Source organism: Cryptotermes secundus, unplaced genomic scaffold (assembly GCF_002891405.2).
Source record: "Cryptotermes secundus unplaced genomic scaffold, Csec_1.0 scaffold262, whole genome shotgun sequence".
Classification (NCBI taxonomy): domain Eukaryota; kingdom Metazoa; phylum Arthropoda; class Insecta; order Blattodea; family Kalotermitidae; genus Cryptotermes; species Cryptotermes secundus.
Genome location: NW_019739214.1, coordinates 855,858 through 866,429, shown reverse-complemented (window position 1 = coordinate 866,429; position 10,572 = coordinate 855,858). Strand labels below are relative to the sequence as shown.

Below are 10,572 nucleotides of genomic sequence, written 5' to 3'. Positions count from 1 at the left end.
GAGCTACAAGACCAAAACACTAATTTATACCAGACAGATATGAAGGTTATGGCTCCTGTACAAATTTTCGCAGACAGAATGCCCCACGAAAATATTATAATTGCAGCACTACAGCTGCTAATTATCTTAACTTTGAGGAGTATCAGCTTCATAATAATAATAATAAAATTCATGTTTATTTACGTGCAAACTTAACAGCACAGACGCCAATTACAAAGCTAGAATGAATAGAGAAATACACAATAATTAAAAAACAAAATACCAAAATGATACTCTATATTAATTACACAGTTAGCATGAATAAGATACAGAAGCAAACATACACAGACAAAGCCACAATGTGAGAATTTGAGTTCCAAATAGAGCAGCATACAATAATAATAATAATAATAATATAAAAAAATGATCCTCCTATCAGTCCAAACACATTTTATGAGCAAATAAAATGTCCATCAAAGAATGGCTCCTTAGAAATGATGACTCTAACTACATTAACTGTACTCATAATTTATATCCAACAAGATTGCCTGAAAACACAGCACTAATATTTGTAGAAAACTGGATACAGAGTTTCGCAAATAGGCTGCAGCTGAATGAAGGAGAGTCAATTAATGGATTCTAGGATTATTTAAATCAGAAGACAGTCCCTGAAAATTTGGTTGATTTGAAGAACACTTTTATTATGGTACCAATTTATTTGAGTGAGTAGAGAGATTTTCCCAGATGAACTTCATCCTTACTTCAACAAAAACATCCCTCTTAACCAAAACCATTTCTGTGGTTTCGTTTATGCATGTTGTTGAACCACCTCTGTCTTCTACCCTAGAAAATACACTGAGTCATGGACTCTGAGATGATGTCAATCAGCTGTCAATACCAACAGTAAAGAGAGTCAGCCAGTCACGGTAGATGTGTGATCTTCGTAATGAACTGTCTTCACTCGCTTGCACGCTGGGATCATGGGTTCGAATCCCACTCAGGGCATGGATGCTTGGTGTGTGTTATTCTGTGTTGTCCTGGGTTTAGGTAGCGGCCTTGCAACGGGCTGATCACTCACCCATGTGTCCTACCATCTGTGAAAAATGATTACAGAACTGACTAAGAGGTCTGGGCCCTGAATGGGCTGGAAGAGCCACTGAAAAAATAGCATCAGGAACACAGAGTATGATGAAAACATGGTCAAAGCGCAGGATTCCTTGCATTTTTTGTTTTATGAGAAAATGTGAAGTGCTTTTAAGCAAATCAAAATTTGCAAATTGTAAACCCTCACTGAAAGATAATATATTGTGACGTGGATGGAGCAACAAGAAGGCATATGTGACATCACTTGCAAGACCGTAGAGTTCACGTGACCCCTACTTCTTGTTGCGCCATCCAAGTCACAATATGTTAAAATAATAATTTGTGTACATGTTCCCGATAAAACTACCCCCCCCCCACTCTGAACAATTTTGGAAATTATTTATTTTTTTCTTTTAGAAAAACATTGGTCTTGCTAAACAATTACAAAATACTGACAATAGAGGCAAGAATGGTGTCAGGTCAATGGAAGTTTTAGATCTGTTTCAAATATTCTTCAACTAGCCACACAATAACATTACAATAGCTCCAGTTACAGACAATATATTTTAATAGCAATCACTGAGTAGGTGTGTTGGTGCAGGATTCTTTTTTTACTCTTACAATAAATAACAACACAGTTAAATTTAATATTAAAGAGTGCTGATCTTTATAAGCAGTAAAATTACAATTATGATGAACTGCAGAAATACAAAATACTGTACATCCAATGGTAGATACCAATACAATTCTACTTTAATGCAAATTATATACATTTTTACTTATGATTCTGTTCCATATTTTATTCTGGAATGTCCCTGATCAGTTCAATACTAATGGCACAAAAGTGGGCAAATTTCAGACTTAGTATTACAAAGTGTTTGCTGCTACTTCAGTTGCTGATGAAATTAAGACTAAAATCACATTCATGATACACTTTGAACATATTTCTTAATCCAAAATGTTGCTATAAGCAGCTTCAGGTGTAATTTTATGCATGTGTATTTCTACATGCCTTAAATATTTTCATGTTGTGGAATATGTGCAACTAGTACAGAAGGAACAATACATCTAAACAATTCTCAAACAGACAATATAATAAGTAGCAATTAGATATTTTATCACAGAAATAATATCATACAAGTATTTAAAAAATAAGATACTTTCCACAAAAATCAAACAAACAAAAAAAATGAATGCAACACAGAACTCAAGCAATTATTTCACTTTCAATAAAACGAAATTCCTAACACCTATCACTTGCAACACCAGTCAAGATGATGTGCTCCCAGTCAGATATGCAGGCTGGAGTAGCACGTATTCTTGGAACTTGATACAAGATGTTACTTAATACTCCTGACCAGGCATAACCACAACCAAGCCACAGTGATGAATGATGTCTTTGTGCTACTTTCTTGATAATGCCAAGCCTAGTCCAACCAATCCACCAATAGCCAAGACAACGCCACCTGCCATAGCCATTCCCATCAGACCCTCTGTAATTGTAAAAAAAATTCCATTAATGTTAACAGAGGCTTACACTACAGGTGACATGATAGTTTGTCACTTAAAGCAAATTAAACAGGAATGAAATAATATCACTTTCTACAAAAGCACAAACCTTTTTCCATCCTTTTCTTGATTAATGTTTCCAAATTATGAACCTGCTGATTTCCCGGCTCAATTTTCAAAAATTCTCTGACATAATGCAGGCCTTTAGTATATTCCTGTAACAACACAAATCACTATATTAGGCCATGCTTGCAGTATTATTAATAGTACATATCTATAGAGTCGATCCCCCTAACACCTTAATGGCACAGTGCTTAGTTAAGCACAGGAACAAATTTACTTTACCTTACCAAAACATTGAACGGCACTATGCTACAAGTCGGATGGTCTCGGGTTCGATTTCCGATGTCACTGGATTTTTCAATTGATCTAATCCTTCCAACTGCACCATGGTCCTGGGGTCAACTCAGCCTCTAAAATAAACAAGTACAGGGACTCTTCATGGGGGTTAAGGGAGGCTGGAGCTTAAGGCTGACAATCTCACCACCATCTGTGAGCAACTGTCTAGAAAATGTGGGGGACTTGACATCTCACAATCCTAAGGGCCTCCACGGTCTGTAACAGGGATAGCTTTATTTTATGTTTTACCAAAACATTATTTGGAATCATATTGGAATACAAATATATCCTTTCAAATCATCGGAAGTTTATTTCACAATAAACGTAATGAGGCAAAGCTACTGCTGTAACAGACTGTGAAGGCCCACTGAGTTGTGAGACATCGTGGTTCCCACATTTTCTAGACGATCGGCTCACACACGGCGGTGAGGCTCTCAGCCTTACACACCAGCCACCCTTTACTCCCAGGAGAATTTCTGGTACTCATCCCTGTTAGAGGCTGAGTCAACCCCACAGCCATAATACAGCTGGAAGGCTTATGCAAATTGAAAACTCCAATGGCCTCATCATGAATTGAATCCATGACCTTCCAGCTTGTAGCACAGTGCCTCAACCAACTATGCTTTAATGTGCCCCTAAATACAGCTAATAATATTGTTATGTGGAGGCAGAATCTGGCACTGACTGAAGATCTGTGGAGTAGTAACATAAGAGCAGTTATCTGATGATTTAATATGATACATTCAGGTAACAAAAGAAAGTAGTGGCAAATGAAAACTTTATGGGTAACAGGGGTGGTTATAAAGAGTTCTGTCCTCTGGGACATACTGCCATATAGTCCATAATCTGGTGCTTGTTGTCTGTTTTATGTTGGCTTCTTCCTTGGCTTACTCTTCAACCCAAAAAATGGAGCTGATGTGTTCCTCCAAAATTTTGACTTCCAATGGACTACATAATATGTGGTAGAGTCGTTAAGTTCGTGGACTGTCGTTTTATCGCATCATATTACAAGGTATTCACATACACTCACACAGATCCACATCGGCCCTCAAAACAGTTGTGGTTGGCCACTATGCAAGTCTGCCAACGTTGATATAGCTGCCAAAAACATTGCTGAAACATATTAGCAGGAAATTCCCATATGGCATCTTGTGGCAGACGACCTCCTCGGACGACTGAAATCTATGACAATGTAGCTTTTCTTTCATGCAGTGAAAGAGAAAGAAATCGCATGGTGAGAGATCAGGTGAGTATGGAGGGTGTGGCAAAACAATAACCTGTTGCCTTGCCAGTTCCTCTTGGACAAGAACAGTGCGATGTGCAGAGACATTGTCATGTAGCAATGGCCAATTCTTCATACGCCAAACGTTTCGCTAGGGAATTTGCCTAGTTTTTGGCAGAACTTAATGTTTGCCGGTTGTTCAAACTGCCACATTTTCAATTTCCGCCACTTGCATTTAACTGCAGTTCACAATAGAGGCTGTAGTTTTGCTTACACTGTTTGCACACACCTGCCTCTTGCTGTGACGAGAGATGAACTGACAGGGCAACATATCATGCCTCAACCTATCCATTGTAGTGCACTACAAGAACATTTTGCGGCCAGTCCACAAACTTACTGACTATGGCAGTACATCCCAGAAGACTGAATTTGTTTATGGGAAGAAATATATGCTACTTCAACAATGACAAAAAAGCTAGAAAATTAAAGAACTGAATATGGCATGGCCATACTCAACAAAGAAAGAAAAGATAACAAAAAATTGTGTTCCACTGGTTACCTCATGAAATAAAAAGAAGTGAGAGCCTAACATGTAAACATACAACTTATACAAAGTCCAATATGAAGGGCTGCACCACAGCTCAAGTGGTCAGTTGCTGGCTTCCCACTGTGGCGGCCTGCGTTCGATCCCAGGTCTGGTCAAGTGGGATTTGTGATGGACAAATTGGCGCTGGGGCAGGTATTGTCCGAGGACTCTGGTTTCCCCTGCCAATCTTCATTCCACCAACTGCTCCACAATCACCCTCACCTATCATCTGGGGCTGGTACAATAGGCCAGAAGTAGCCACAGTACAAGGGACTTAGTCCTAACCCACTAGCAATAAAAAAAAAGTCCAATATGAAAGAACAAGGTCAGGAAGATGGACACTAGAACAGATTACTGTGTAAACTACAAACAGAAAACCACATGAAGATGAAAAATATGAGAAAATTAAAAAAAAAGATTCAAAAGAGAATCTACAATTTTACGTATAACTTCACCCACCTTTATTCTAGCATTTGCTATTGCCAAGTAGTACAAATAGTCTCTTCTTCCTTCTGCATTACCATTCTGGTAAAGTTCTTCAAGAAGAATGATACCTTTCCTAATGTCCGCTGGATACTTGCTTCGCACTAAGCACCAAGCGTACTCAAACTGTGCTTTCTGTGTTACAGGTCCTTTATGAAGCTGTTCATGATAAACACGCTCATATTTCTGAAATTTCAGAATTATCAAATACATATAAGACTTGATGGTCCTAAGATGGAATGAACAATTTAATATTTCAGTATTATCTATTACAAGTTCCTCAATATTAATAATGAGGAACCTGTAATGGATCATCTAGTATTGTAGAGATAGTAAAATATATGAGACCACACTGAATATATTAGTTCACAACTAAGTGCAGTCTGCTACATGATAAGATCACTTAAACCATACATGTCCATAAATACCTTAAAAATCGTTTATCACTTTTATTTTAATTCTATTATAAAATATGGTTTACCCTTTAGGGGTAACTCACCCCAAAATATACAAATTTTTTAAACGCAAAAGATTATAATTAGAATTATGTTGGGACACAGAAGGAGGAATTTGTGCAGAAACTTATTTGGAGAACTAGAAATCTTACCTCTAGCATCTCAGTACATACTAGCTCTCAGGCTCTTTGTGATAAAAAACAGAAACAAATTCATAGTAAATTCAGAGATTCATAGAATAAATACCAGACAGCAAAATAATCTCCATCTGCCTCTTGTAAATTTGAGTAAATTCCAAAAGGAAACATAAAAGGGANAAACCTAACTAGAAATAACAGAAAACAAAATATTGCAAAAAAGCAGAACATTATAGAGGATTCAGAAGAACAAAAAACAAAAACGAAATGGGCAACATTCACATATATAGGAAAAGAAACAAGAAATATCACAAAATTATTTCGAGACACAAAATTAAAAATAGCATTTAGAAGTAAGAACAATTTACAACATATATTAAAATCAAGACCAGAAATAAATAAATAAATATAACAATAGCGGCATATATAGTATGAAATGCCTAGATTTCCCCCAAGGAATATATAGGACAAACCGGGAGGAAATTTAATACCAGATATAAAGAACACATACATGACACAAGACATAATAACACCAGTACAGTCAAAACAAAGACAGCACACACACACATACCCAGCAGGTCCAGCAATATAACACACGCAGTCACAGGAGCAAGGCGCAACATAGAGCACAGTGAGTATTAAACATTAAAAATTATAATACCACAAGTAATAGATAGGATGCGGAACGCGGTATTAATGAATAACAAATTCATGTTACAGATACACGATAGTGAAAGAGTGCTCCAACAGAAGATGATAAACGTGACTCGCGTAATGAAACACGACGTAGGAATGAAATATCCTGTACAATTTTAATATTTTAACACTTAACATTTATCAGTATATAAGATAAATATATATTTTAGTTATTTTAGTATGTATAGACAAGGCATGCAATGAACTAGTTTGTCGTGGATTGGATCAGCACCTGAAGATGGCACTTTTGTGCCAAAACATGTAGTGCGAGTGAGAAGAGGGGATAGATGAATGTATGCACTAGAAGACGGATAAAATAAATCATGTTCCAAAAGGGAGTTTATTGTTTAGGAACAAAGGTCTATAATAATCTACCACAACATATTAAGGATATATTGAGTGACACAATGAGTTTTGAAGTATAATTAAACAATTTTTATATTTACATTCTTTTTATTCATTACAGGAATATTTCAGTTATAAATCTTTTTAAGATGCAAGTAACTGTCTTACTTTACAATTTAAAGAAGACAAGATTGTCAGCCTGTGTTCTAGTTTTTAGTTACTTATTTTAGATATACACAATTTTTATATCATTGTATACTAGTCTTTATTTAAATTTATTATACTATTAATGAATGTTATACAACTCATTAATGACATTGTGTTTTAACTATTGAATTTTTTAATTAATAGACTTGTATAAAACTGTACAAATTGTATAAGATTTGCCATTACTTTTACTACTAAAATTAACTTATTTATTATATTGTATATGTTCATCAGTATTTTATTACAAATGTGTATGCTACTGGATGACAATTGTAATTCTTAGTTGTGGCTGTAACAAGGACGATCTCCACATCCACATGAGAATGTATTCTCGACAGGATTTATGGAAGGTGAATAAATGAAATGAAACAATGGCCTGCACATGTCACCAAGTCTGGAGAGACATGGAATGTACACAGAATTTTGATAACAGAACCTCTTAGAAAACAGTCACTTGGAACATCCATGACAGGAACCATATTGCAAGGATGCGAGGTGGGTAGACTAATATACCTCTGGTTTGTGTCCAATCCTTGGCAGTAAATTACTATTTGTTTTGCAAAAGAAGACATTACCATGCTGCACTGTTACTTACATTAAATACCTACCGTATGTTTAAAGCTCATAAAATTTCTATCTGTACCTTCAAGATGTAGTTTTTGAAGTCCAAATTTAACTTGCAACTCCGAATAAGAGTGCGTATGAAGTAAAAAAAAAAACTGCTAGATATGATGGTGCATCAATACCATAGCAGTTTATCACTCTTGATCATTTTCAAGCAAAAGAACAATTATTACCCTCCATAGAATTTATCAATACCATAGCAGTTTATCACTCTTGATCATTTTCAAGCAAAAGAACAATTATTACCCTCCATAGAATTTATCAATACCATAGCAGTTTATCACTCTTGATCATTTTCAAGCAAAAGAACAATTATTACCCTCCATAGAATTTATGCTCTTTAACTTTGGGATTCTGTGCAACAAAACCGTTCTGATTGAGAATATATGTGACGCATTCAACCGAAAAAAAATACTAATTCTAAAAAGATAATAATCCGTAGCAAAACACACATTACAAATCCGATTTCAAATTCGGATAAATGAGTGACAGTATTTTTAATGTGCTTATATTTACTGTTTCAAAGAACAGATAGTTCTCGCCAACCTTCAAATCTTCTGACGATACAACCTCATCCAGTACGTCTTCCATGTTTGCTGTTGTGTTATATGTTGGAAGCACAGTTCAATATGTACACAGCAGCTCGGGAGTACGAACCAGTGTGTACAGCAAATGATATTCTACAGTGGCCTACGATCAGATTCTACTGCCATCTATGAACAGAAAATGTATCACTGGCGAGAGGCCGTGCTCCAATTGACAAATGTGACAATAAGTGGCGCCGACGTCGGTAAGATAGTTCCCACACATGTAGGAACCCCCCCCCCCTCACTCTTGATGCAAGAAACGACACTATAATGACACACGGAGCGGTTTTTGCCGACTCTGCCGCCGAGTGGGCGCGTAGTTGTATTGCATCGGATGGGATAAAACAGACACAGCAGGACTGGTGGTGCAGCGACCTGTTTGAAGACATTGAAGACCGTGAACACAGAAGAGTGTGTGTGTTCTTGCTCCGTAGATTGAATACATATCTGTATGTAAAGGAATGAAGTTCCTTTCAAATTCAGTAATACACGTGGAAAAAGTACTGAAATATAGAGTATTAAAATGAAACCAAATAAGTAGACTTTGGAAATAGGAACAATTTATTATTTTGCCCTTATAATAAGGGCAGTGTGTAGAGATATACATGGCTGCATCGAGAACCTCGCTGTATGGTCCTATGAGAGAGGCTTCATATGATCTCTCAGGGAGCAGAGGAGAGGTTTCCTTGACCTACTTAGAGAGAAGCCAACTTCCATGTTCGTATTGTGGCATCTTAGCTGAAAGCAAAAACTGCGTAGCCAGAGAAACAGCCATTGCTAGTGAACGGCTCTGAAACAACTTGGTTTTAGGCAACAGCTGCAAAACAAACAACAGAACAACGTCCATTGCATGGCAGCAGATTCTTAATAAGCAAATATACCAGAGCCATTGCTGAATAACAACTGCTCAAACAAACATGTTCCCATGGATACAATTGAACAGCAACAGAGGAATGGTGTTTAAGATAGGCATGATCTGCTTTGCAGAGCCTGTGCTGACAGAGGACTTGTATATAGTGCAAAAGGAAGAATTTTCAGTAACATGCTATATGTGCGAAATGTGCGCTTGAAAGGCCAAGCACATTCATAAGAAACAAACTCAACTTCTTGTACAAGAGAATGTTACATAATAACTGTGACTGTAAGGCTTCAGTTAAAAAAAGAAATCTGGTCATGATACTCAGGGGGCTAGGCGCCAAGAACTGATTGGCAGTAAACTGCCAGTCATAAGTAACTCTGAATTTGACTTTGACTTTTCCAGCTTTTCAGTTGAAAGGACTTGAGTCCAGAAGCAGAGGAATAGCCATTGTTAGAAACTGCTACCTGGAAACGTCTAGTGAAGACACTGTGGGCTGGAAAAGACTTAGCCCTGATTTTGTAAAGTCTGACAATACCAGCAGTGTTATGGTTATTTGTAATTACATCCTGTAAGTTGTCAACACTTCCAATATCCAATCTGAAACACCATCTATAGTCACACACATATTACGTGACAATATTATTGGAATAGACCTCAATTTCAATTGCCTCCCTGGCACATAAATTTTTCTAAGACGCCCTGAATGAAGAACTTGGAAGGCCTAGGCATACATACATGTATTATTAAAATGGCTTTTGAAAAACAGGATGAAAAAGCAGGGAGTTAATTTGTCTGGCTCAAGATCAGGAACCTTGAAGTTTTAATAAATGGTGATAATTTCTATACCAGCTGAACAACTATTAGCGCCTCTAGAAGAACATTGCTCCATTGATTCTTATATCATGGGCAGCTCTTTTATATGTTCAGTGTCACTACATCATTATTTTGTATAATGGAAACAAATAAAGTATTAACGAAAAATAACAGCCTCGTATCGAATAAATTTTGTACACCAATTATGGAGTTAGCAAGCATATCATTCAAAATTATCAAAGACAGAATATAAAATGACAAACTAAGAGGAATAAGGTATATGCAAGAAGAATAGAGGAAAGAATGGAATGGTTTGAGCATTAACTGTGAATGGATGAAAATAGGGGGCCAAAGAGAACATGCAAGTAGACCACATCAAACACAGGAGGAAAAGATATCCATGGGGACTGTGGAAAGAAATAACTCTACAAACCACAAATTTACAAGAGGCAGTTGGAGATTATTTTGCTGTCTGGTATTTATTCTATGAATCTCTAAATTTACTATGCATTTGTTTCTGTTTTTTATCACAAAGAGCCTGAGAGATAGCATGTACTGAGATTCCAGAGGTAAGATTTCTAATTCTCT

General features: G+C 36.6%; 1 protein-coding gene across 1 annotated transcript; it reads right to left on the bottom strand.

The window, feature by feature from the left end:
• Positions 1-1,739: 1,739 nt before the first annotated feature.
• LOC111871689 (mitochondrial fission 1 protein) lies at positions 1,740-8,394 on the bottom strand. The gene is made up of 4 exons (XM_023864952.2): positions 8,272-8,394; positions 5,238-5,447; positions 2,681-2,786; positions 1,740-2,555 (listed from the first exon to the last, which is right to left on the bottom strand). Exons 1-4 carry the CDS (start codon positions 8,314-8,316, stop codon positions 2,467-2,469), a joined length of 450 nt encoding a protein of 149 aa, XP_023720720.1. The 5' UTR covers positions 8,317-8,394; the 3' UTR covers positions 1,740-2,466.
• Between the last annotated feature and the right edge of the window lie 2,178 nt (positions 8,395-10,572).